This window comes from Acinonyx jubatus, chromosome A3 (assembly GCF_027475565.1).
Source record: "Acinonyx jubatus isolate Ajub_Pintada_27869175 chromosome A3, VMU_Ajub_asm_v1.0, whole genome shotgun sequence".
NCBI classification, from domain to species: Eukaryota; Metazoa; Chordata; class Mammalia; order Carnivora; family Felidae; genus Acinonyx; species Acinonyx jubatus.
This window is the reverse complement of record NC_069388.1, coordinates 252,839-280,475: the sequence shown is the minus strand read 5'-3', so window position 1 is coordinate 280,475 and position 27,637 is coordinate 252,839. Positions and strand designations below refer to the sequence as shown.

At 45.9% G+C, this 27,637-nt stretch overlaps 1 protein-coding gene across 3 annotated transcripts; it reads left to right on the top strand.

Moving 5' to 3' along the window:
- Nucleotides 1-4,808: 4,808 nt before the first annotated feature.
- PCMTD2 (protein-L-isoaspartate (D-aspartate) O-methyltransferase domain containing 2) lies at nucleotides 4,809-27,258 on the top strand. Of its 3 annotated transcripts, XM_027046828.1 has the most exons (7): nucleotides 4,827-4,965; nucleotides 9,382-9,470; nucleotides 9,642-9,972; nucleotides 13,906-14,008; nucleotides 15,283-15,454; nucleotides 21,115-21,238; nucleotides 24,410-27,258. In XM_027046828.1, exons 3-7 carry the CDS (start codon nucleotides 9,666-9,668, stop codon nucleotides 24,787-24,789), a joined length of 1,086 nt encoding a protein of 361 aa, XP_026902629.1. In that variant the 5' UTR covers nucleotides 4,827-4,965; nucleotides 9,382-9,470; nucleotides 9,642-9,665; the 3' UTR covers nucleotides 24,790-27,258. The 3 variants fall into 3 exon arrangements, with proteins under 3 accessions (XP_026902628.1, XP_053055623.1, XP_026902629.1); XM_027046827.2 differs by lacking the exon at nucleotides 9,382-9,470 and having other exon boundaries at nucleotides 4,809-4,965; XM_053199648.1 differs by lacking the exons at nucleotides 9,382-9,470; nucleotides 24,410-27,258 and adding an exon at nucleotides 22,384-22,460 and having other exon boundaries at nucleotides 4,809-4,965.
- Nucleotides 27,259-27,637: the final 379 nt, after the last annotated feature.

Sequence of the window (27,637 nt, the reverse complement as noted above, 5' to 3'; positions counted from 1 at the left end):
AAAACATCCTGTCAGGCATCTAGACTCTTTACCCAAACATCTGGGCACCACATCCTAGCCAAGCAGATACATAAACTTCAGCATCGTTCTTCATCAGACCTCTTCCCTGTGCCCACACATTACTAATTTTTTATTAAGGTGGTTTGTTTTAAGATGACAAATTATTTTTAGACCCCCTTCTCAATCATTTTACATCTATGAATACATTGGAGTTCACCAGCACTTTCAGATAACCTCAAAGTGCACTCACCTGCACAGCACAAGTAGCAGAGAAGCCGTAAGGTGTGTCTGAAACTGGTAAATTCCACTTGCTGGCCACAAATGGCTCACTGTGAGGAAAATGGTTTTTGCCCTTTTTGGAGGAGAGTGTGGATGCTTTCAACACAACAGCTGTGCAGGGGCGACGCCTTGTGGCATCTTGTGACCTGCCATCATCCTCGTCTGTACTTCTTTGTTTATAACGTGTCTTTGTTATCTGGGAGTTTAAATTTTTTTTTCTCTTCATCATTGGTTTTGAGCAATTTGATTATACTGTGCCTTGCTAGTTTCCTTCATGCTCCTGTGCTTGGGGTTCATTGAGGTGTATAGTTGTCAACAGATTTGGAAAATTTTCAGCCTTTACTAAGTTATTTTTTCCTGTCCCATCGTGTCTTTCCTTCTTTCTGGGACACTAATTACATGTATTTCAGGACACACGAGGTCAAAGTCACCCCACAATTGCCATTGGTGCTGTTCGTCTATTCTCTTTTCACTTTTTATTTGGGAGAGTTCTTATCGCTGTGTCTTCAACCCTTTCTTTAGCAACATCCAGTCTGCTGCTAATGCCATCCACTATATTTCTCAACTCAGACATTGTAATTTTTATTCCTAGAGGTTATATTTGGGTCTTTTTAGGTAAGCTCTGTGTCTGCACTTAACTCCTCATTATGCCTCGTCTTTATATTCCTGACAATTCTAGGAGTGCCTGGGTGGTTCAGTCGGTTAAGTTTCTGGCTTCTGTTCAGGTTGTGATCTCGTGGTTCATGAGTTCGAGCCCCGCGTTGGGCTCTGTGCTGACAGCTCGGACGGAGCCTGGAGGCTGCTTCGGATTCTGTGTCTCCCTCCCTCTGCCCCTATTCCACTCAAAATTAAATCAACATTAAAAAATTAAATTTACATTCCTCACAATTCCAGAGTGGATACCAGACATTGTGAATTTTATCTTGTTGAGTGTTGGACATTTTGTTTCTCGTGAATATTCTTGAGCTTTGCTCCTGGACACAGTGGCCAGGACACATTTTGATCTTTCAGATCTTTCTCTGATATGTTAGGAGGGGTCTGATCAGCGACGGGTCTGCGGGGAGCTCTGACGCACTCCTGAGGCAAGATCCTCCTGTGTACTCTTCTCACTGTTCCAGAGACCAAGAGGTTTCCCAGTGTGGCTGCTGGTAACCGACGTTACTTTCTGCCCCGCTCAACTGTGGGCAGTGTCACCTCTAACTCTTTTGGACAGTTCCTTCCCTGGCCTTGGGTTGTTTCTGCACACACGTGTGCTGATTAGTTCTCTAACTGAACACTTGATGGGGACCTGCTGCAGGTCCCCAAGTCCTCTATGTATCTTTCTCCCCACCTGTAGTCTGCCCTGGGACCTCTAGTTACCTTGGTCTCCCTGCATTCTCAGTTTCGTCTCCTCCGCTCAGGGAGTCCTCCCGGCTCCGCTTGGGATGCCCTCCTCCCTGCCACTGCAGGCTGAAGACTCTCGCAGCGCTGAGATGGGGCAATTGTAAGGGCTCAGCCCTTTGGTTTCTCGTCTCTCAGGAGTCACTGAGGTTTGTTGCACAACGTCCAGGTTCTGAGAACTGTTGCTACACATATTTGTCCATTTCTTGGTTGTTTCAGGCACGAGGGCAAGTCCAGTCCATCTTGGTCATAGTTTCAGAGTTTCTTGGCACATTTCAGTTAGGGATGATGAAAAAATTCTGGAGATGGATAGTGGTGACGGTTGCACAACCCTTAAAATGCACTTAATGCCGCTGAACTGTGCACTTAAAAGTGGCTCGAGTGATACATGTTATGCTCTCTCTATATCACCACAATAAAAACATTTTTAAAGCTATCTCAGCCAAAGGAAGTATTAGTACTGTACTTTGAAGATAACAACACAACCCACTGCCTGTGGCTCCAGCCACAAGTACCCAGGTTCACCCCTGCCTCAGGCCTCTACGTGACCTTCCCTGTGCCAGGGGACTCCTCCTGTAGGTATGCTAAGCACGAGTGGCCCACAAATCACCCATCCCAAGTGCATACCCTTCAGTAAGCCTTCCCAACACCTGTCAGGGACACCCCACAGCTCCCCATGGTAACATCCTGCACACTGGAAGAAGAAAGACAAGCTCAGCCAACTGTAGGTTGGTCCGGTGGCCTTTGCAAGGCGCTGATACTTCCATTTTACAGATGGGGAAACTGTGAGTGGATTGGATGCTGTCAGGAAGCAGAGGCATCTCAGAGATATGTGTTAGGAGGGCAGGGCAGGGGGAGGCTCATCTGTAAGTGATGAAGGAGCAGGGGTCACTGGTATTGGTTGGGACAGAATATATTTGAGATTCTGTGGGTGACACAGGGGCCTTGTTTCGGTCTGTGCTTGGGCACAGTTACGACGTTTTGTCTCACTGTATCATAATGGAGCTCCTCTGCAAGGTTGTCTGGGTCCAACGGGAGAACACATGGCCTTGCTGTGAGCGCCAGGTGAGCTTCCAGTGTCAGGGACTGCTCTCGTCATTCTCAGAGATCTTACTAGTATCTACTTCACGGAAATAATCCACATAAAGTGCTTAGCGTGACACCCTGTGAAGATTAATCCTGATGGTATATGGATGGTGGAGTTGACATGGAACGGGCAGGGAATGATCCTGGAGAGCCAAGCAGATGGGTCTCATGGCTAGGTAGAAAAACAGAGGGCTCACGTGATCAGACTGTGCTTTAGGAAGTCCACTTGGAAGAGAACAGGGAGGGGTGGTGAGAAAGCAGGCAGGAGGCCAGTTAAGACATCATCCTGGTGACAGGTGAGACATACAGGAGACAAGACGGGGTGGAGTATATGGAAGGCGTGACCGCTGACAGTGGGGAGAGGGTCAAGGAGAGCGGTGGGACCTCTGTAATTTGAAGCCAGGGTCAAGGTTGTGAGGCTGGTGGCAAGCCCTCTCCTCCATGGCAGCGATGCTTGCAGTCGTTACGTAAACGGGGTGGCTTGCAAGGCTAGGTTCAGAGGAAGGGTCTGCTGCTCAAAGCTCATTTGGAAAGGCACATGTGAGGTCGGGCTGAAGTGAGAGGAAGAGTGGGAGGAGTGTCGCAAAGCTTACTGGGTAGCTCTGCAGGTGGCTCACAAAGGGACACGTGGCATCAAGGTGGCAGAAGAGGACAGGCCCCAGGGTGGCTGGGGCTGGTGAGGGGAGGCAGCATTAAAGAAAGTACTGCCAGTGGATCTGAACACAGAGCCACGAGGTCCCTTTCGAGATGCAGAATGATCTTGCCTCGTGTCCGGTGAAGGTATCTCCGGCTATTCTCACGTGGAGGGCTTATCAGGCAGCCTGTGCAGGGTCCGTGTCCCTGGTCAACAACATCTAAAGCATGATGCCGTTGAGCACAACTTCCCTGCTCCGAGATCACGTCCACCTTCAACCCTCAGTGGCTTGGCCGCCTACGTGGTGTCCCACGGGCCCCAAAGCTTAGGTTCACGAGGACAACCTTGACTCACCTTGAGACAAACAAAGGAGACGCACCCTTACTCTGCGCTTTCTGTGTGGGACGCACATGTGCGTGCACACACACCCTGACTCCTCCAGGTCTGCAGGGTCTGCAACCACACTCTCCTGTCATCCAGCACATGGCCCGCCCAGCATGCTTTCCTAGGGGCAGCTTCCTCCTCCTTCCTCCAGTGCAGTGGGAAGTTCATATTGGCATAATGTTCCCTTTTATATCACTCCTATTCATATTACTCAAAAACAGTTCTCTTTGCCTCGAAGGACCCAAAGAAATTTGACCAGTCTGCCCCTTTGCCCAAACTCCATCATCCTCTAGGAATGAAAACCTTACGACAGTAACTTTCATTTCTTGAGAATCTACTGTGCTGGGTCTTTGTGTCATTTGGGATGTCTTCAGTTGTCTGTTATGGAGACTGCTATGTAAACCAGCTCCACAACATGAGAATGTACGGGTTCACGGTTCACTTTGTGGGACAGAACTTGCACGGGGTCTGTTCCAACTGTGCGTTTCTCTGCGGAGGCCCAGAAAAGAGGTGAAGGGTTTGCCCGGGTGCAGGTGTGGGAGTTGGCAGCCTACTCGAGAGGAGTAGGGGTGGGTGGGCCGGGGGCCTGCTGTGGCCTCCTCTCAGGTGTGGGCACGGCAGGTGGCTCCTGTCCACTTCTGCTTTCCCCGATCTGCAGCCATCGGCCCCTCTGTTGGCTCAGCTGGATCCTTCTTGTCCTGCAGACCTTTGCTCCAATGTCCCTTCCGTGTCGCCCAAGCGAGAGTAGTCACCGCCTCGAGTTACTGTCCATCACACAGCGTTTTCATTTCTTCTTCACCGGTTAGCCCTTCCTTGCTGGGTCCCTGCCTGGTGGAGCGCGGACCTGCACTGTCCTTTGTCCTCACCTGCAGCTGTCCTTTGACCAACCCCTCCCCAATATCTTCAGGCCCTGCGTCTCTCTCCTGCCTCGCACGCGCCTCGAGGTCAGTCTGCGGTGGGTCGGAAAGTCGTCCGGCGGGGACCGTGCCTGGGCCCACCAGCCTCGCCGTCGCCCCTTTAAGCGCCAGGCGGGGGCGCACGCGCAGTCGGGCCGTTGCGCGCACAGGCGCAGTGGGGCGGCTGATGTTTACGGCGGCAGAGGTCGGGGCAGCGCAGCCGGGCCGCGGACGGGCGAGGGGCGCCCGAGGAGCTGCTGGTCGCGGCCCAGGCGGCCTGATCTCGCGGGCCGGCCGAGCCCGGAGGTAGAGCCGCCGCCACCGCCGCCGCCCTTGGCCCGGCCTGCGGCCTGCGGCGGGCGGCGGCGTCTCCCCCCGGCCCCTCCCTCCTCTCTGTCTCCCCTCCTGCTCCCGGCCCCCGAGCGCCTGGACCCCTCCTCCGGGTGGCGTCCCTCTCCGCTCCGGCGTTCTCCTATCCTCTCCCCGCCTCCCCGGCCGTCTTCCCTTCCTGTCTCCCCTCTCCCCGCTCCTCCGGCGACTCCCCCCTCCCCCCTCCGCGGGGCGTCTCCTCCTCCCCCCAGCCAGCGTTCCCCTCCCCGGGGTTCCCCCTCCCACATCTCTTCCTCCATCCCCACCCCGACCCGGCACCTCCCCTCCAAGGAGCCCGGGTCCCTTCATTCCCCTGCTCCGCTGCCCGGGCGGGTGGGCGGGTGGGGGGGGGTTGTCTCGGGGTGAGCCTTGCGGTTCGCCCTCCAGCGTTCCAGGGCTTCCCGGAGGTCTCCCAGTGCCCGTTGCTTGCACGCTTGGATTTGCTTGACTCTACAGACGTGCAATCTAATCTGTCCCTAGTTTACTAAGTAGGAAGCGCTTGTAGTTCTAAGGCAAGTCAAGGTTTATCAGGGTTTAAAACAGATTCTACCTTGGAGCTTTTCAGAAGGTGATAGTCTAGGGGCGTCTGGCTGGCTCAGTCGGTTGAGCATGGGTGTAGAGATTACTTAAAATTAAATCTTTAAAAAGAAAAAAAAGGAGGTGATAGTCTGTGACATGGTTGGTTGGCCTTTCCAAGCCTTGGGGATACTAGAATTGGCACAGAGCCCCAGGACTTCAAGGCATCTGAAGAAGGTCTGTAGCTGGGGAAGGAGAACTTGCTTGGGGTGCCCGAGTTTTGTTTTCTTCCATGGGATGTGCCTCTCAGGTGGATGTTTGCTCGAGTGTCGTCCTCAAAAAAGCTATCTACATCTCGGTCTTTCCCCTTTGTTCGTCACAAACCTGTGATGGTTTTCTTCTTTCTTTTTTGGCAGAGGAGTGGCTGAAGTAAACAACTCTGTTTTGGGTGTTGAGTAGACTGTCCTTCAAGAATCAGTGAAGTCAGGTTCCTATAAACAACTCCCAACTTGTGGCTCTGCTTGGGTGAAGTAGAGCCTTACAGGTGGAATGAGAGGGGACCTCTGAGGTGATGGGGTCAGTGCCTTGACCTCTTGGACCCACCTCAGCTGTACCTAGCCTGGGATGTCTCTGGGGGTGAGAGGCTCTCCAGGTTCTGAGAACAGTGCAGTACTTGGAATCTAGTTGTTAGAAAGCTTTTCTGTGTGTTTAGTAGAAATGATCTCCATCTGATGTGTTCTGCCCCAGTTTTTATCGGTCCATGAATATTGTATATGTGGCAGCCTTTCAGGTATTTGAAGAAAATCCGTCTGTATGTATTCCTTTCGAGAGTTTTAGTTTTCAAGATGAGAAATCTGTGTTTCTTTCATTATTCTGCCAGCAGGAGGTGTGGTTTTAGGTCTGTTTTCTGCTGGTCTCAGCCTATTAATAACCAACGCGGTCGGACTGGCCCTTGTGGTTATTATGATTGTAAGACACCTTTCAGTAAGAACCATCAGGAAACTTTGAAAAAAACAAAGGTTTATTACTTACAGAGCCTGGAAATTTTATAGCATACCTGGGGCCACACAGTGAAGTGGGAGGCTGTGAAGAGAGAGATTGAGGGAGCACAGGCCTGGGTTCTGCTTTTATTGGAGTCGAGGGTGAGGGCCTAGGGGTTTCTGAGGCTTGATCTTTATTGGGGAGTTTACAACCAAACTTAAAGCTTGGGAAGAGAAAAGATAAGTGGCCCAAAAGGTCTCTTATCAAAATCAACTAAGAGCTGATCTCAAGCAGGGGATACTCTGGGGGGAGGTGTCCTGGTTCTACCCCATTGAGTGGCAGGAGGCAAAATGTTTATTCCTCACCAATCTAAACTTAGGCACTGGCATTACAGACAAGAAAAACCTCACAGCTTACACTGCAGGGTCCTTTTCCTTCGCTCATTTTGCGTATGACATCACCGTGTCCATATTTCCCTTAAGAAGGGATATTCAGGTTGGAACACGACTCTCCATGTGTAGTCTGACAAACCCAGTGTGGACTGGAATCCTGAGCCCCCATTGTCACAGCTGTGCAGCTGTGCTGACCCAGCTATAGCCTCCTTGGTTGTCAATCACGAGACCTTCCCATGCCTGCTGCTGCTTGAACCATCTTCCTCACTGTCCACAGGCAGTTGATTTTGGAAGGAGCACTATGAGAGTAAGGTTGTCCTGTTGGCCATTTACCGCAGAGTAGTGAATTACGTTGAGAATTGCAAGTCACGTGGGTGGTCAGTAATAAGCAGTGATTGTATCCAGTGTGAGGGAGGCAGGTTAGCAATATCGAACCCTATGTAGATGGTCCCATGCATCCCACCGGTGACAACAGGTAGGGTTGCCCCATAGTTTTTAGTCTGTCATCTGGGGCAAAGATCACCAATGTGTTTTGTGTTAAAGAATGTTTCTCCCTTGAGAATTTTTAAAAGCTGCTTTTGGTGTGGGGTAACGAACGTAGGCCTTTGGCTAGACAGTCCTGAGTTTGAATTCTGGCCACCTTCTCACACACTGGTGTGCGATCATGAGCAAAGTAGCTGCTCAATTTGCCTCGTCATGTCGTGAAACTAAAAGGAGCTCCAGTGGCTGGCAGGTGGTACCTGTAAAAAGTTGTAGCTCTTTTTAGTAAAAGGCTAGCTTTTGCATACTTTCAAAGTGAGGAGAAGTTGAAAATAAATGATAGATTACTTAGTGGAAAATAAAATGTACCCAATATATAGTTTTTGCTTTCTGGAGATAGAATGATGATACTGAGGTAGAATGATAGAACACTGTATGCAGGGTTAGAGCCTCCGTGGAGTATATGTGGTTTCCAGGCCTTTTCCTAAATAGACCTTTAAGCAGCAAATGCAACTCCACTTTTAAGCAGTGACCTAAATTTTCAGATGACTGCCCCAGACTAGAGGTGTAGACTGTCGCCTCAGCACTAAGTGGCTTATCCAAGATTAAGCATGACCTCATTAGCACTCTCCCTGCAGCTAACTTTGCTGGCCGTGGACCCTAACCCTAACAGTGGCTCTGAAACGAGTTGAAATGGGGTGAGAGTCTAGTAATTGGACCACCCCAGTGCTTTGGAAAGTATGACCTTTAGCTCTAAAATCTTGATGAACGTGAATGATCCCAACCATAAATAGAAGAGCGTTTGTGCTAAGCCCCATGTTTTACATATTTTGTGTGTTTGTTGTGAGAAGCGGACGATTCATCGTGTGGTCACTTGTTTTTATTCCTGGAAAACCTCTCCCGGTGCGGTCGCCAGCAGCGTGCGTGTGTATGGAGTCTCTACTGCTGATGGTTCTCGTTCTGCTGTTAGAAATGCAGACGACTGGGGCGGGGGGGGGGGGGGGGGAGGTGAGGATAAACCTTGTGATCATAAATTATGATATAGGAAGTTGTCCTGATTCGGAGAATGTGTCAGTCTTCGCAAAGTCTGGTGGTTTCTGTTTTTCCCAACAGTTTTATGTCAGATGTTTTGTAAAACGTTACCATTTTATGTGACGTAAAGTCATTCTTCTCAAAATAGTTATGTGGAGTAAGTATAAAATTGGAGAAGATATTTTTTGTGGTTTAGGAAAAGTAAGACCTCCTCAGCTGGGAGAATGTTATCCCTGAATTAGATGGAGGAACATTGTATGTTAGCAGTTGGCTCACAGGGGGTCACGCTTTTGTCTTCTTGAAGGCAGCTGGGAAGAAGGTAAGCAGCGGACCTTCTGTTGGTCAGAGGTGGAGAGGTTGCCGAGCATACAGTGCCAGAGGGGGTGTAGGACGTCTAGTAGCAGCTGTAGCCTGGAAACAGATTTTGTACTTGTTACGATAAAACGTCACCATTCATCCACTTGGGTGAGAGAGTTTTGTTAGTGGTGTTTTTGCCTGAAATTTGTACATCCAGATATCCAGAAGAACAGACTGAATGGATCGCTTGCCTTGATGTTTATGTGTATGTGGGGGTGTAGAGTTGTCAGATAAAAATAGGACACCAGTTAAATTTTAATTTCAAATAAGGATGAGTAACTGTAGTATTTGTTGTTTACCTTAATTTCATTCTTTTTTGCTTTTAAAGAATGATTTACCAAAAGTGATCTACAACACTTGAAATATTCAAAGAGAAGCTGATATTAGCATGATTTTTTTTTTTTTTTTTTTTTTTAGACCTATCTGTGTTCTTTTTGTGTTTATATTCAGTGACTTTGTCTTGTGTCCCTGTTAGGGCAGATCTATATTCAAGATAATTTCAGTCCTAAATAGCTGACTTTGTAGATTGACAATTTGTGCTGAAGTATCGAATTCATACTTAAATGATGTTTTTCAGTTGTCAAATATGTTTTAGGTACCTCAGGGTCATTTGGATTCATTCGATATTATGAACTACAAACTTACTTCTGGATGGATACAATGGAATTTCATACATAACTTTTGGTTTGTTTTTAACCTTCTGAATTTGGCATCCTTGGGGTGGGGTGGTGGGTGGGTACCGACAAAATACATTCCACGTGTATTATTTTAGATTCGAAATTGGCTGTTATTAGAAACTCTGTTGGGCTTTTACCTGTTCCGTAAACAGCTCTGTGGAAACTTTTTCCATTGCAGTATTGCCTGAGTGTGGTCTTGACGATGGGAGGTGCTGTGAGTGCTGGTGAGGACAACGATGAACTGATAGACAATTTGAAAGAAGCACAGTACATCCGGACTGAGCTGGTGGAGCAGGCTTTCCGAGCTGTCGACCGCGCAGACTATTATCTGGAAGAATTTAAAGAAAATGCGTATAAAGACCTGGCGTGGAAGCATGGAAACATCCACCTCTCAGCCCCGTGCATCTACTCAGAAGTCATGGAAGCTCTGGACCTGCAGCCAGGCCTCTCCTTCTTGAACCTGGGCAGCGGCACTGGCTACCTCAGCTCCATGGTGGGGCTCATTCTAGGTAAACCTGGAGAGAGTGTGGGGCCTTGTCCCACGGCACTTGGCCTTCTGAGCACTCCCCCCCTGCTCCCCGGGGTTGTTTACGCACAGCCATCGGCTGGGCTGGTGGAGGGAGGCCTTTGAGTTTTCTGCGGGGACCCCTCCTGTTCCTGCCCCCTCCCACCTGAAGTTCCGCAGTCCGTTCAGCGCACCCTCCTTCTGGACAGCACAGGACCTAGAGAATTACAGTGGGACCTTACAGTGATTTCCTGATTAACACAGTCACACAGCCTGCCTTGTCTCTCTGTCTGTAAACTGAGACTAATTAAGTTTAAAGTTCCCTGGAAGTTAAAATTGTTCCAAGCAGTCTTGCTTTGCTTTGTTTAATGCTAAAAGAGTTAATTCCTGTAGGTTTTTCTTTGTAAATAAATTCCAGGGATGGGAAGGACAAGTTATCTTATTTGAAGACATTTTGCCTCTTTCTCCAAACAAGTTGTGAGACTGCACATGGGAATTGGCATTTTTGTTGTTGAAACAACAGGGCTGTCTGATAATTGAGGGCTCAGGTCTGTTTTTACTCTGAGTGAGGTGGAATGAGTAACGGGAGCTAACCTGTGCTTTAAAAGATTGCTGTAAAGAGGGGCTGGGGCTGCTGCAGCGGTCTGTGTGAGAGGGTGGCATCTGGACCACAGGCCCCAGGTGCCAGGCGTCGTGACGAGACCCGCTAAGGAATATCAGGAACGTGCCTGTGCGCACACACCTCTTGGTCAAACTAGTGTGAGGTTCTTAGTTGGAGATTTCAGGCGAGAGCCATCGCTGTGCAGGCCACAACATTGTTTCTTTGCGGTTGTTACAGACAATCTTAGCAGTAACAGTTGGTATTCATGGGTATGGAATGAAATTTTTGTTTTTTGTTTAAATGTTTATTTATTTAAAAAAAAATTTTTTTTTCAACGTTTTTTATTTATTTTTGGGACAGAGAGAGACAGAGCATGAACGGGGGAGGGGCAGAGAGAGAGGGAGACACAGAATCGGAAACAGGCTCCAGGCTCCGAGCCATCAGCCCAGAGCCTGACGCGGGGCTCGAACTCACGGACCTCGAGATCGTGACCTGGCTGAAGTCGGACGCTTAACCGACTGTGCCACCCAGGCGCCCCAAATGTTTATTTATTTTTGAGAGCGGGAGTGGGGGGAACCGAGGATCCGAAGCAGACTCTGCTGTCATCATGGAGCCCGACGTGGGGCTTGAACTCACAAACTGTGGGATCATGACCTGAGCCGGGCTCAGACGCGTAACCAACTGAGCCACCCAGGCACCCCAAGATTTTTGGTATCTTTATAAGTTTATAGGCTTGGGAATTTGGTGATGTTTTGAGACTGACCATTTGACTTCAGGCTATAGATTGGTGTCTTCAAATTTTTAAATGTGGTTTTTTGTTTTTGTTTTTTTCCTCTTTTTAATGTTTGTTTATTTTTGAGAGAGCATGTGAGTGGGGCGGGCGATGGTGAAGCGCTCTGTGCTGACAGCATGAAGTCGTGAACTTTGAGATCGTGACCTGAGCAAGTCTGACCCTTAACTGACCGAGCCACCTAGGTGCCCCTTGTTTTGTTCTTTAAAGCTAAATGATTTTTGCACGCACTTTGTCTTGGATTTAAACTGCTTTGCACAGGACCCCAGGTTATGTGTCATTCTGGTATTAGTGAAGGGCAGTTCCCTTCAGTGGAGCAGAAAATGGGGGAGCTAAGGATGATACGATATTTGGCGGAGAGGGGGATGGGGTATCATGTTGACTAGATTAGAAACGCTATTGAAAATAACTAAGAGCCTCAGGAAAAGAGGGCATATGGTAAGCCTGAGGTGACCTGTTGCACTGGACGTTCCCTAGAAGTCATAAAGAAATGGCTTGTGTTCTCTGAGTGCCCTGTTTGCTGGGAATGTAACTAGATGTTGCAGTGGGGAGAGAGAGACCTGAAGGGGGGGGAGGTTTTGGGGGGCTGTAGAGGACACTGTGTACTGCTTGGATGTATCTGAAGGAGGTGACTGGAGAGTTTCCTTTGCCGCACAGACATCTTGGATCTGCAGGGAGGAGGCTGCGTGCACTGGACCGATACCTCTGTCCCGACAGCACGTGTCCTGGGCCTCTCTCCAGCTCATCCGGCCTTTAGCGTTGCTTCAAGCACCTCGCTGGAGAGCTGAAGGCCATGCTGGCCACCCAGTACTTGCAGGTGTGAGGTCTGGAGTCTTTCATCTGACGTTTTTGGCCTCAGCTGCCCTTCCACCTGGCCCTGAACTCTTTGCCCTTTCTGCCGCATTCCTGTCCCACTGACCCGAAAGTGCAGTGTGATTAGGGAGTGCAGTGCCCTCATCAGGGGCCTTGTGGTCTGGGTGTAGTGCCACGCCCTTGATGTCTCGTCCTGACTGTTGCTCTGCGTCCCCCCCTCCCCTCTTAATCGTCTTGTTATTGGGGTGGGTCAGGAGCTATGGATTAACACTGTGTTTGGTGTTAAGCTTCTTGGGAACTATGTCCCCTATGTGTTATTAGAATGAACTACTTAATAGGTGTTGACAGAGGGGCGGATGAAACTATGACGACTGGGAAGGTAGAGAAAGGTTTTCTTGGATTCCGGTACAATGCTGCCAGCCTGAGAGCAGTGGGGGTGGAAGTCAGCGACTGGGCAGAGGGTCTTGAAGTTAGATAATTTGGATTTGATGTTGTAAAGAGTGAAAATGCGACTTCTCAAGTAAGGTGTGTTTTAATGAGAGAATGTTTTGGCCGCAGCTGTGTGTATGACAGGTGTTGAGAGAAGAGAGTCGCAGGTAAGTTGTCCAGGTGGAGGAGAGGGAAGCCTTGGCTTGGGATGGCTGCAGTGCCGTCAGGGGCCAGGGAAGCCCAGGTGGCAAGATGTAACGGTACGGGTGTGCAGATGGTTGCTGATTTTCCCGTATTTCTGTTGGATTGTGGTGTTAGGTGCTGCGCTGTGACTTCAGTATATCTGTCTAGTGAATAAGGTATTACATGCCCCGTTGGTTTTCACACGGAGGCTTCTAATAATGGCAGTGTGACTTACCTCTGGTACACAAACAGGTGTGAGGTGTGGGGCTCGGTGAACCTGTACGTAAGTATTCACGTTCCTGCAAGCACAAAGTTCCGAATAGAATCGGCACCCCGGTGGCTGTCATGCTGCCCCTCCCCCTCCAGAAAGGAGAGCACTCTTTGGCCCTCCGTGATCACAAATGAGCGTTGCCTGTTGCTGACCTTCCTATAAACGGATTCCCACAACAGAGACTCCCCTAGCTGTCTGTGTCCGTAGATTTCATCTGGAGGCAGTTCTATACGGAGGCAAAAACTTTATCGTTAAGTGGGCGTCCACCTTTTCTTACAGCTTTATTTCCAATTACTGACAATTTTCCTTTGGTATAAAAAAAATGTTTCATTGTGACTTGGTTATAGTTTTATTTTAATGATGATCAAAACCTATTTGTGAGGATTATTAAAATTTTCATGTCTGAGTAGGGCGACCTCTTATGGCAAATAGGCCTGTGTCCAGTTTCATTTGGAAATACATTTTTCTTCTTCAATTCATTAGTGAGATCTTGAATTCCTGGTTGCAGATCTTGTTTTTTTTTGTTTTTGTTTTTGTTTTTGTTTTTGTTTTTGTTTTTTTTACATCTTCAAATGATTGAGAGCAGGGAGGCCCCAGGCTTTGGAAAGGTGTGGAGTTAGTAATGTCAAAGAAACGAGTATTTACAATGTGGCGAGCATAGTCTACCCTGCATATTTAAAGATTAGCTTTTTGATTTAGGTCCAATAATGTGTCAAGACCTCAAAACCTTGCAAATTTCTTCATGTAATTATACGTGCTGAATCTGGTGCATTGCAATTGAAAAAATAGAAATAAAGAGTAAGAATTTTTGCCCTAGTTCTAAAAGTTTTCTTATTCTGAAACCTTTTAGGTCCTTTTGGTGTGAACCACGGGGTTGAACTCCATTCAGATGTAATAGAATATGCAAAGCAGAAGCTGGACTTCTTCATTCGAACCAGTGACAGCTTTGACAAGTAAGATCGGATACTAACTAGCCTTGGGTTGGTGTGTGAATTACAATTTAAACTTTTGATTAGTTGAGAGAAACGAGTTTATTAGTGTTCGGATACCAGCAAACATGATTCAACTTTGGCAGGAGAATCAGGGGTATATGTATAGCTGTTCTAATTATTTTTTGTTTAAAAAAATTTTTTTTCTTTTAATGTTTATTCAGTTTTGAGAGACAGAGTGTGAGCAGGGGAGGGGCAGAGAGAGAGGGAGACACAGAATCTGAAGCAGGCTCCAGGCTCTGAGCTGTCAGCACAGAACCCGACGTGGGGTGTGACTCAAACCGTGAGATCATGACCTGAGCCGAAGTCCGGCTCTTAACTGACTGAGCCACTCAGGCACCCCCTGTTGTAATTGTTTTGTAAATATTTTGTGGTTTTGAGGGCTTTAGGGTTTTTTTTTTTTTTTTTAAACTATGATACCAGGGCCAAGACTGATTTTTCACCAACATAATAAGAGAAAGGAAATAGAATATTCATTTTGCTCAATTTTCGTGTTTCTGACACAGACAACATGTTTTCATCTAATAGTTTCTTTTTATTTATTTATTTATTTATTTATTTATTTATTTTCAACGTTTATTTATTTTGGGACAGAGAGAGACAGAGCGTGAACGGGGGAGGGGCAGAGAGAGAGGGAGACAACAGAATCGGAAACAGGCTCCAGGCTCCGAGCCATCAGCCCAGAGCCCGACGCGGGGCTCGAACTCACGGACCGCGAGATCGTGACCTGGCTGAAGTCGGACGCTTAACCGACGGCGCCACCCAGGCGCCCCTCATCTAATAGTTTCTAGAACAGAATTGTTGCATTTGTCTTTAAGTAGTATATATAATTACCTCTTGCCATTTTTAAATAAGGCATTAAAGCTCTTATTTTAGAGTTTACCATTTTTAGAAACACCAAATGTATTTTTCTTTCATTTTACTCGTTTTTAGTAGATCCTAAATAAGGTAGTCTATAAAAACGGAACAAAGACTGTGATGAATGGAGGTTGGATGATTTAAGCTTGGATCGTGCTTATGGCATTCACTTCCATAATGTTTTGTTTGGAATTTCTTGGATTCTGTTAATTAAGAGTATAATTCTTTTTGGAAGGCTGTCTTCTCGCTTCTGGCTCTGTGAATTGCACTACCTCACTATAGGGTTGTTCAATGAAAAACTAATCCGTGGTTAGCACAGATTTACTCTGTAGACTTGTAATGTGATCAGTTCAGTTACGGAAAACATTTTTTGCTTCTAGATTTGACTTCTGTGAACCTTCCTTTGTTATTGGCAATTGCCTGGAGATTTCTCCAGATTGTTCTCAGTACGATCGTGTGTACTGTGGGGCTGGCGTGCAGAAAGAGCATGAAGAATACATGAAGAGTCTTCTCAAAGTAGGGGGCATCCTTGTCATGCCGCTGGAGGAGAAGGTCAGATCCCTTTCCTAACTGGCGTGTTTAGCTGTGGGCCAAGTTCTGTTCCGGGAAGTTTGCATACATTTTGCCTTGTATCCCTCAACAATGCTGCCCATTTCACAGATGAGGACCCAGGCAGGGACAGGGCGTAAAGACAGCCTAGCTGGGGCCAGGGCAGACCCAGGAAGGCACCCTGGAGCCTGCACTGTAAGCCCTGAGCTCACATCCCTCTGTCTCCTCCTGTTTTCCTTCCTCTCTCCCACCTCTCTTCCCTCCTCCACAGTTATTCTAGTATGCTTATTCTGTTGTCAGGCCCACACATAAAAAAGTACTTCCGTAATTCTGATTGTAGTCTGATTGTTTGGTTCTGTGACAGTGAGCATTCTACAGGAGTCTCTTCCTTAGTATGAACCTTGTCTAAGTCTGCTATTTGGTCATGTTTCTGTGTGGTGTGGAGATTGTGCTGCACTGAGGCAAACAAAGTGTAAGAAATGAGCAAGATTAATCAAACTTGAGTTGGTCCTAAGGAAGAATGTCTCCATCACAAAGAAGTAGGAAAAGTGGAGATAATAAAAATGGGAGATCGTGCATTTTTGTGTGATTTTCTGCAATTTTAAAATGTTAGCATTTATTTTGTTTAAAAAGTAATCGTTCATTGTAGAAAATCCAGAAGATATGATAATTAAGAAAAACTGCTTACAATCCCACCCCAAGTGCTGTTAGTGTAGGATTCAGTAATTCCTGAAATTACGATCGAGTAATTCTTAGTGTTTTCAGATGGTCAGCTGGTGTTCAGATTTTCCTGATTATCTCAGAATTTATTTGAATAGTTTATTTGAATAGGGTTTCATTTGATTATATCTTTTTTTTAATTTTGTCAGTTTTATTAAGGTACAATTCACACAGAATAAAACTGAACAATTTTAACTGTATAATCCATTGAATTTTGACAAGTGACGACAGAGGTAGCATACAACGCAAACAACATATAGAACATTTTCTATTGCTCCCCCAAATTCCCTCTTTCCCTCCTTTTTTTTGAGATGTAATTCACGTATTAGTTTCGCGTGTGCAGCGTCATAATTCAACAAGACAATTGTGTTTTCATACTGTGCATTTGTAAGACATATTTGAATGTGCTCCAGATCCGTTTATCAGCTTTGGGCCACATACAGAGCGTTGTGTTCTCCAGCAGGGCAGTTCAAACAGCAGAGTTCCCAGACCTGTGGTATCAGTAACTTTTCTGGAGGCAAAAGTCAACTTACAGTGCTGATGGAATTTGTGAGAAACATTTGGTTTGTGTCTTGCATTTGGTTGGTATCTTGCTCTCTCCTTTTTAAAGATTTTAGTTTTAAGTAATCTCTGCATCCGACGTGGGGCTTGAACTCACAACCCTGAGATCAAGAGTCGCATGCTTCACCGGCTGAGCCAGCCAGGCACCCCTGGTTGATATATGTCTAAAGTGTTTCTTATCTATAACTTTTTTTTTTTTTTTTTTTTTTTTACTTTATCCTTGCATTTGTCCTATAGAGTTTCCTACAGCCTGGATTTGGAGATTACATATCTCTGTGGTGGTATCTTACATATTTCTTCTGTTCTCTGTTTTCGCTGTGAATTGCTAATTGGATCCAAAGACTTGCTTAGTTTGCAGTTTGACTCAACTTTTGGTGGGGAGGGAGGGTGCGAGAATACTTACCAGGTATTACAGTGTATGTCCATGTACACTCACATCATACCTGATGCCAGCAGTTGCAAATGTGGTCCTGATCCACTGTTTCATTAAGGGATACAGGATGGTAAATTCTGCTTCCATCATTTCTCATCACTTAGTACCTCGAATACTTTTTTCTTTCTTTTTTTTTTTAAATTTTTTTTAATGTTTGTTTATTTTTGAGATAGAGCGTGAACGGGGGAGGGGCAGAGAGAGGGAGACACAGAATCCGAACAGGCTCCAGGCTCCGAGCTCTCAGCACAGAGCCCAACGTGGGACTCAAACTCACGAGCTGTGAGATCATGACCCGAGCCGAAGTCGGACACTCGACCGACTGAGCCACCCAGGCGCCCCGCTTTTTTCTTTTTAATTTTCATTCTAATACAGTTAACGTAACAGTGTTACATTAGTTTCAGGTGTATGATACAGTGATTCAGTGGTTCCATACGTCACCCAGTGCTGCCTGAGATAAGTGTACTCTTCATCCCTTTCACCGGTTTCCCCCGCCCCCCACCCACTTCCCCTCTGGAGACCATGAGTTTGTTCTCGAAGAGCCTGTTTTATATCCTCCCCACCCCCTTCCTTGTTCATTTGTTTCGTTTCTTAAATTCCAGATATGAGCGAAATCATGGTATTTGTCTTTCTCTGACTTGGCCAGATTTCATTCTTCTTCATGGTTGAGTAATGTCATTTGCAAATACTATCTTCTCCCATTCAGTAGGTTGTCTTTTAGTTTTGTTGGTTGTTTCCTTGGGTGTGCAGAAGCTTTTCGTTTCGATGTAGTGCCAACAGTTTATTTTTGCTTTTGTTTCCCTTGTCTCAGGAGATGTATCTAGAAAGAAGTTGCTGTGGCCGACGTCAGAGACGTTACCATCTGTGCTCTCTTCTAGGATTTTTATGGTTTCAGGTCTCATGTTTAACTCCTTAATCCATTTTGTGTCTTTGTGTCACCTTCAGTTACTTTCATCAGTGTTTTATAGTTTTCAGAGTACAAGCCTTTCACTACCTTGGTTAAGTTTATTCCTAGATATTTCATTATTTTTGGTGCAATTATAAATGGGATCATTTTCTTAATTTCTCTTTTCTGCTTCATTGTTACTCGTTTTTAGAAATGCAGCGAATTTCTGTACATTGATTTTGTATCCTGCAACTTCATAGTACCTGGAATACTTAAGGAGAAACACCCTCATCATTTATTCGGTTACCCTAGGCACACTGTAGAAGGAGAGGCTGGATACATTCTGATTCTTAACTTTTGTTTACTAGTTTCCTCAATAATCTGGTTCTCCAGCATCTGCTGAAGGTGGTGACTAATAAGATTTTATTTGATTTTTAGTGTCGGTGTAAATTAATGGATATAAACGTACTTAATATCTTAATCATGACGCCATTCTTAATGAAGCTTAACATGTGCTGTCTTGGCCCCTGGGGACCTCTCCAGCTTGGCTCTTGGGCTTGGATACAATTTCAGTAGTCTGTGATAGTTTTGTTACTTTCTGGTAAGAAAAGATGTTCCACACCCACTTTGTATACATATGTATATTTTTTACAACAAAGTTGGAGCTAGCCGTTTCTGAGGATCTCTGTTAATTCGAAGTTCAGTGGGAATTGGTGTTTAGAGAACACAGGTGGGGCCTTTGTGGGACTCTTTGATGCTGGGTGAGTTTTCCAGTGGAACTCTGGAGCTAGGAAGTTCACACACACACGCAATCTTATGTTTTTGTTGGTTTGGTTTTTTTGGACATAAAATACACCATGGATTTATATTGGTACTTCCATCTTGAAGTCAGGACGAGAGGGTTTTTCTGACTTCTTCGGTCTGCCATGCTTGAAAGTCCCAGTCCTCGACTACGCAGCTCCTTGTTTATCCACAGCATCGGCACCAAGAATTTGATTTCTGAAACTGGGTCAAGATGTGGGCGGGGGCTTGGGGGGTGGGGAGCTTCTTTGGCCCTTATATTACACTAGGGATGTAGAAATTAACATGTTTTAAAGTCACTGGAAATAATGCTTTCCTGTGAGGTTGTGTAACCTCAGTCACAGTCATCAGCCTGACTCACAGCTCGTTTGTTTTCAATGTTTAGGGATTGCCGTTTTAGGTTTTGTAACTTGGTAAAACATTTATAAGATTCCAAAGTTTAAGTAATGAATACTCACAGAATTTTTTCCCCTCTGTGTTCCCTCTACTTCACCTGTAGGTAACCATTTTGTTTGTTTTTAGTTTATGTGTTTATGCAAAAACTAGATAAGCAAACACAATTTTTCATATGTGAAGATATGCACACTTTTTTTCCATCCCATGCACCTATCCAGACACATGAAATGGGAATTGATAGTTTGTAAGTTTTATACATCATTTGTTGTTCATTTTAGGTATTTGGTGTTCAATATAAGTAGAAATTCTTTTTTGTCCTTATTTTGTTTATTTAAAAACGTTTCTTGGTGGTGTATGAGAATGTGATTTTTTGATGGCCAGTTCGGTTCTTTCTAAAAGCTTCTTGCTGTTTCCAAGCAGTGCCGCTGTGACGAGGCTGTGCATATCCATGTTTGTGGATGTTCTTAGTCTTTGTCCATACCCATGACCTCTTCCGGGTGCTTGATTGGAGACTCTGTGTTTTGACTTTGGCCAGCTGCCTTTCCAGCAGCTTCGCTGTCAGCAGCAGAGGAGAGGAGCCATCCGTGCCCTTGCTAACAGTCCCACCTGCTGTTGCTGTCATTGCTAGTGGATTGTTGTATGTGGCAGGGCTGGATGTCCCCATTTTTGCTCTTCTTTCTCAGAATATTGTTTTAAGTACATCTTTACTTAAATTATTTTAGCAATCTTTGTTGCATCACAGAAATACTTCAGACCTTTTATTGGAATTGTGTTACATGTTGAATAATTTGAGGATTATGGACATGTTTTCAGTATCTGTCTCCTCGTCTGGAATGTAGAATATGGATTTACAGTTTTCCTGAAGGGTTCACACATTATTGACGGATTATATTTAAATGTTTGGTGTTTAGCATAACTGGAATTTCTCCTTGAAAAAAAGTTTTTGAAGAAGAAGTTTATGCTGGGGTACAGGAATGTGAGCGACCTGTTTACCCAGTACATGGCCACTTAATGCTTTCAGTTCCCAGATTCATGACATAGAATCTTAGTTTTCAGAAGCTTTGCTGGCTTAGATATTTTTAGACAAGAGAGCATATAATCTCAGCATGCCAAAGCTGGGCAAAAATAGTACTGTCACCTGTTTGGGTCGTTAGACACTGGTTACACAGAACACACAGGAGGGCCACGTGGTCTAATTAGGCTCTTCCTGTGCTTCTAATACTGCGATTCACTGCAAATCTGTGTGTTTTGGTGGTGATGTCACATCGAAATTCACATAAACACCGTAGTGAGGAGAAGCTCCAACATACCCAAGATGGCATCGTCACCTTCAAGGAAGTCATGGCAAAACTGTAACAGTAGCTGTTGTTTTGTGTGTGGTCATGTTGCAAGAAAGTCTTTTTATTGTTTCTGTTCTGGAAACAACAGCCTGGTATCCAGTCTAAACTGAAGCATTATAGGTGGTCATGAGTGTCTGTAATGACTTTGACTTTAGGGTGTTCCCCACCCGCACCCCCCCCCCCCCCCCGCCCTACTTTTGCCCCCAACAGGGACTCTTGCAGACAGCCCTGGGAAGTCATCTCATCTGATTGTCTCTTCTTGTTATCCTTTGACTTCTTTTCTCTAACGTATGTATTTCTTGTAAGCAGAAATTCGGTCTAGAAGCTTTGAACATATTCAGGCGAAACATATTTGCAAAGATTTTAATAAGTACTGTGTACTTCCTGCCACATGACATTAGGGGCCCCTGATGTCAGGTTCTTTCATTGTTAGAGTATCTGTGTTTTTTTAGTTCACGTGTAGGAATGGTTAAATATAAACTAACAGTAGCCAAATCTTTTGAATATTCTCATTTTCTCTTTGGGATAGTTGACTAAGATAACACGAACTGGTCCTTCTGCTTGGGAAACCAAAAAGATTCTGGCTGTTTCTTTTGCTCCTCTGATCCAGCCCTGTCATTCAGAGACAGGAAAATCAAGACTTGTCCAGTTACGTAAGTACAAAGATCTTCACTTACCTTTCAGATCTTTTAAAAAATCTCGTTAGAATTTGAAGAGAAAGAAAAATTTTAAGGAGCCTTTTAATATTAAAGAGGATTCTGAAGCCTTACAGTTTTACAAATGGTTTTTTACGTATTGTAAAAATCATGATCTGTTTTTAGCCTATTTTAGGTTATTTTGGCCTTCTTTTAAATCCACAGGAGTTATTTCTGGTCATGCCATTGGAAGCAGAAGACTCCCACAAAAGGGAGTTAATTCTGCTACGTGGAAAGTTCTTCCAGAGAGAGTGTGTTCCCAGTACCGTCGAGCCAGAGGGCTCTTGCTGAGTCATGGGGCCTTGTTCTCCTTGGGGCCACCTCATGGGCACGCGTCTCAGCCGGCTGGCTGGTGTGTGGTGGGGGGCTTGCTGAGGAGCATTGACTTGGCCAGGCCTGTGCCTGCGACTCCTTCAGGGTGTAGACGCAGAAGGAGCAAACCTCAGGGCTGGCATTCATCCAAATGCTGTTTTCTAGTTTAAACAAGTTTGCATAGCAGTGAGAGTTGCAAATGACTTTATTTAAAATAAAACTATTCAGCATGGTTTCTGCATTCTGATCATTCAGAAGATTCGGAAAATGTACAAAAAGGAAAAATAGTAACCATGATCTTACCACCCCAAGGTAATACGTGTGTTGGCAAATTCCTTGCAGGATTTTATTTTTTATTTTTTCTTTGTGAGGAATCGTTTATCGAATAGTAATGCTCCGCCTTTGTCTCTGCTAAGTGGAGGTCACATGCCATAGGTGTGGTCCTTGAAATGTAACAAACAACAGTAGAACATAGACAGTGCCTGAGAGGGGCCAGGCAGAGGATGGGACCTTTCTTTGTGCTTGGTCTTTCTGGGTGAAAATGAATTCTCTGAAGAGAGAAGAAAGGGAGAAAAAGCATGAACAGAGGCTGATGTGGACTTTCCACATGCCCGCTCCCCGGTGTGGTCTGAGTGAGGGTGTATAGGAGACGCCAGCCCAGTACATAGGTTAGACATGAGTTTAGCATGTAGGCTGTGGAGAGCCACCAGATAGTACAACTAAAAGATGTGGGGCATCTGCCTTCTTGATTACCCTTGTGGCCAGCTGCAGGGTGATTTTGTCACATGCAGGCTCTCTGAAAATCCCACCAGGATAAGCTAACATTGCTCGCAGTTGGCCGGAGCACTCCCTTCCAGAATGCTACCTGAGTAGCACCAGGTGAGGGCATAGTTGGAGTATCTATGGGACCCGGGGGGTGGGGGGCAGGGGCGGGGTGTTGAAGACAAGTCTCTTGGTGTGAGGGCTTGATCCGATCTGGGTAAGAGTTGTGGTGACACGGGGGCGCCTGGGTGGCTCAGTCGGTTAAGTGTCCGACTTTGGCGCAAGTCATGATCTCACAGTTCGTGAGTTTGAGCCCCGCGTCGGGGCTGTGCTGACAGCTCGGAGCCTGGAGCCTGCTTGGGATTCTGTGTCTCTCTCTGCCCCTCCCCTGCTCATATTCTGTCTGTCTCTCTCTCACAAAATAAGTAAACACTGAAAAAATTCAAAAAAAGTTGTGACAACATGGAGGGCACCCTGAGATGCCAGCTTTGAGGCTAGCGCTTTAGAGCAAATGCTGGATGACGGATAAGCATGTGATGTTTAGGGTTCCTGAAGCGAACAATCCAGTTGTTTGTAACTGCTTCTTGCTGGGCTGGAGTTTTCTGGACTCCTAAAGTTGTGCCGATGGAGACAGTGGCCTCTGGAGTGGAAGGGACTCGGGCAGGCACACAGGGCCTTTCTGAGGAAGGATGTGGAGCCTGAGGTGTCCGGCATCTGTTGGAGATATGGGTCTGTGGGAGGCTTGGGACCCCAGTCAGGACTGGAGCAGAGCCCTAGGAGCCGTTGCCCAGTCTTCGTTACTCGAAGCCACAGAATGGATGCCGAAACAGAGATCGATAGGCACACAGAGAGGGGGAAGTGGTGGGAATCAGCACGTGAGGGAACACCACTGGCCTGGGTGGAGGAGGGAGCTCACAGGAGAGGCTTGGGCCTAGTTAGTTCCCTGCAAGTGGGCGCCTCGGGGGGGAGCCAGGGAAGCCAGAATGTGAGTCCTGGAGGTCTGGTGACCTGTGAAAGAGTCCGTTCAGCAGACTGAGTGGCAACAGCCCGTGAAGAGGGAAGGGAAGGGAAGGGAAGGGAAGGGAAGGGAAGGAAAGGCAGGACGCGCTGAACGGAAAGTCGTGATTTCGGTGTTGCGGAGTGGGGCAAGTGCTGGAGCCTGTCCCGGACGAGACAGGGGACACTTGAGCAGGAGAGGAAGCCTGGTGTGGACAAAGGGGAGAAGGTGCTGAGAGCCTCCAGCAAGAGCACTTTCCAGGGCTCCTGTGGAACAGTGAGCCTCGCACGGGATTGTGTGCAGGCCTCTCTGATTTGGGTGATAAATGTTACAGACAATCTAAGAGCCCCCCTAGATTGTAGGTGGCCATCTCTTTTGGCAGAAGCTAGGTACTGGAGGGAAAAAAGTGGTGCTGCCTTTCAGTATGATGTACTTAAACACACAGCCCCTCATTCCTCTCCCTTTGAGAAAAAAGCTCTTCTGTTGCCATGTGCGTACTGCCTGCGTTAAATTGAGCCTGCGTTAATCACCAGATTCTGTTTTTCCTCAGTATGCTTTGGAGTTTTTGTACTTACTAAAAACGTTTGGATTTGCTGTTCTCTGCTTAAATCAAAAAAGAGGAACTAATACTCAATTTGTAAAGTACTGTGAAAATATTAAGATAGACAAAAGAATTCTGGAGCCCTACATCCTCTGTGTTTCCACTGGATGAGCTAGAACCCACGAATGAATACGTAAATAGAATAATGAACCTGGCTGTCCAAGAAGCATAACACCGTAGCCCAGGGTTTTCCCTTGCTTCTGACTGAATAGCCAAACAATCTCGATCTTGCTTATGTAAGTTCAGGGTCGATGTATTTGAAAATATCTTTTGAGAAGGACCACATGCATGCGCACTAGAGCACTAACTAAGTGACTTTGCCAGGAACGCTCTCTCGTGCCTGTTCTGTGAATACGCCAGTGAATGACAGTGACGTGAAGACTTCCCAGGGTTAGGGCTCTGTGCTGTCCAGGTCACTCTCAGACAAGGTTGACACGTCTCCTCCTTTGCTCCGCAGCGCCGCTGGCCGTGCGAAGCCTCCAGGACCTGGCTCGCATCGCCATCCGGGGCACCATTAAAAAGGTCATTCGTCAGGAAACGGTGAGCAGCAGCGGAAACGGACTAAAGAGCACTCCGGGGGTGAAACGAAGGAGAGTGCGCCGCCGTCGAATGGAAACGATCGTCTTTTTGGACAAAGAGGTTTTTGCCAGTCGGATTTCCAGCCCCTCTGACGACAACAGCTGCGAGGACTTGGAAGAGGAGTCGAGGGAGGAGGACAGAGCCCCCCCGCCCGAAGCCAAGCCAGCCCCACCGGTGAACTTCCTACGGGAGAAGGTCCTGAGCCTCCCTCTGCCAGACCCCCTGAAATACTACTTGCTCTATTACAGGGAGAAGTGAGTCTGTGGGAACAGGGCACCGAGGCAGAGCTGATGCTGTGCCTGCTGTCGCCGAGGGGTCGCCCGGGCACGTGCCGTGGGGAAGGAAAGTGCTCTCCTCTCGACCTTCCTGTCTTTAGTTCGTTCTTGGTTTTCCTGTAGAATCTCCATTCAGTGGTATCATTTCAGTAAACATAATCTGATAAACATAAAGTGCATAGGAGAAGGTTTTCTCAGAAGGGAGAGCATCTCTTGAGAAGGGTGTTTGCTTTTTGTGCTGATGAAACTGACGTCTGCCTGCAGAGACCGCTTTGGTGACCATCTCCCACTCAAGATAACCTACGAAGACTGAAGTTGAAAGGAACCTGTGTTGCTTAGAAAAAGTGAAAGTGCAAGTTTGCAAGTGTGTAAAATCTTTTCTGGGTGTGACACACCTGTGTCCAAGTTAGCACTTTATGGTGTCAGCCTCGTAATTACTGGCGCTGAGCTCCCCTAACCCTTTTAGTTCTCTGGATGGGGGAGCATTATTGAAAAGCTCTCCCTTATTTTAAATAAATGTAATTAGATTGTATGTGGGTTGTCCACTGTAATTTTAAAAGAGAGAAATTTGTGATGGGGGAGGAGGAATAAAAGTATCAAACTGCCAGATGTCTTTCTGGGATTCCAAAATAATTCAAGGAATATCTTCCTGACGCCTTTTCTTACCTTTAGAAGAACCAGTGTCAGATAATCCCTTAAAGAAAATACTCAAGAATGAAGCGAGTGTTGTGCGCAGTGAGCTGCCTTACTTTTACTCCAACGGTGGGGATGACTGTTGACGCAACCTTGAGTGTGTTAATGGGTGTCTAGGGCATGGATGTGCTCGGTCCTCAAAACAGGTGGGAAGTGTTAAGACTGCAGGAAATACATTGGAGACAATGTCAACAACCTGTGCTGGTTTTTCTTTTTTCCTTCAGTTGGCTACTTTTCTGTAATCACATTAAAGTAATGATTAATAGATTTTATCTTTTATAATTCTGGAGAAGAAGATGTGTTAGTTTTCTAATTTTTCTTAATAACAAATGTATGTATTTTAGTAGCTCCATTGCATTAGAATAACAGTCTAACCCCCAGGGACTTGTAGATTCTACCTTCTCTAGGCCCTTTGTGTTGACAGGTTTCTGTGTTTACCAAGTTCCAAAACATTGGTTCTTTTCAAACTTGCTTTTTGTGCCCAAAGAAGAAAACAGTGGTATCAAATGTTAACAGTAGACCCAAACTCAGAGTGCTGCTGTGGGATCAATCATCCAGATTTTATGACTGATTTTATCCGGTGTTGCTGAGCTTGAGTGTGTCTTTGTGGTTTCACCAGCTGAACCGAGTTCTGCTTATTTATTTATTTATTTATTCTTAAACTTCTCTTCTTTTTTAAGTAATTTAATCATTTTCTACAGGATACTATGTGCATGCAGAGCTGGGAAAATATGTCTGTTGCCCTAGATCTGGAAATGTACTTTTTTATAAAGACAGTACTTCACAGTTGTTCTCAACCTGGCTTCTAACGGAAGGCTGGGCGTCAGTGTCTCAGAAGCGCCCAGTTTACGTTTACGTGAGGACTTGAGATCACTTAGTGGTGCGCATGTCTGTGCCGACGTCACGCTGACCGGAGTGTACTGATCTCTGCGATCCACGGACATTCGGAGCATAAGGTCAAATACATATTTGTGAAATCTGTCACACTGGGTGGCTTGACTAAGTTCTTTTCCTATAATTGTACATGGGTTTTATTTATTTTTTAAATCACATTTGCCTTCACGCTAGACTGTAAAGCCTCTTCACCGTGCATAAGACGTGTTTTTCCCTACATAGGTTAGACCTTTGCTAACATTTGTGTTCGTATTTACATGTTGTCTGTTTGCGATACTTAAACCAGAATTTGGTTACAAAAATATATATAGATGTAATATATGTGAAATAGTTTGGTGTTTATCTTATACACGTAGAGAAGAATTGTAAATGGGTTTTCCCGGGCCGAAGTGCCCCTCCCCAGAGTCCAGGATGATGCACTGCTGTCTGTTCCCCGACAGATGGATTATGTATAGTCTGTGTGGCCTGTAACCTCTGTATTGTAAACCACTTTCTAGACAGCTGTGGACTTTTATGTTCTGAGGAGTATGTATTTCTGTGTGTGATTTGTGTCTTGAAAGTAGTAAAGCCACAGACACGTACACAGCAAATGTCAAATTTATAAATATCAAGGATGCAGTGTAAAAATCTACTGTGTATGTAAGAATGCTTTTGCCAGTCTGGACCTTTCAGGGAATTAATGCCAGAAGTTTGAAACCAAGATTTTAATGAGTAGATACACATTGGGTAAATACAAAGGCTATCAATAAACCTCGTTCAGGCACTTCAGCCTTCTTGGCATGGCTTGTGTTTCCTGTGTGGGATTGAAATTCTTGACTACATGTTTTCCAAAAATCTTTAAAAATAAACCTTTTCTTTATTAGAATCATGTGTTTTCTTTCACTGTTGTGTTATGGCTTCATTCTGTACCACGGTAGTACACTTGGGGAAGACGTGATTTTATTTTATTTTATTTTTTTGTTTTTTTCAACGTTTTTTATTTATTTTTGGGACAGAGAGAGACAGAGCATGAACGGGGGAGGGGCAGAGAGAGAGAGAGACACAGAATCGGAAACAGGCTCCAGGCCCTGAGCCATCAGCCCAGAGCCTGACGCGGGGCTCGAACTCACGGACCGCGAGATCGTGACCTGGCTGAAGTCGGACGCTTAACCGACTGCGCCACCCAGGCGCCCCGGGGAAGACATGATTTTAAATGAAGCACACTTAGGGGCGCCTGCGTGGCTCAGTCGGTTGGGTGTCTGACT

Excerpts from the sequence above, each read along its gene's own strand:
- PCMTD2 (XM_027046827.2), top strand. The coding sequence starts at position 9,666 with ATGGGAGGTGCTGTGAGTGCTGGTGAGGACAACGATGAACTGATAGAC. Across the intron at positions 9,973-13,905 it reads CATGGTGGGGCTCATTCTAG|GTCCTTTTGGTGTGAACCAC; the intron begins GTAAACCTGGAG and ends GAAACCTTTTAG. Across the intron at positions 15,455-21,114 it reads TCATGCCGCTGGAGGAGAAG|TTGACTAAGATAACACGAAC; the intron begins GTCAGATCCCTT and ends TCTTTGGGATAG.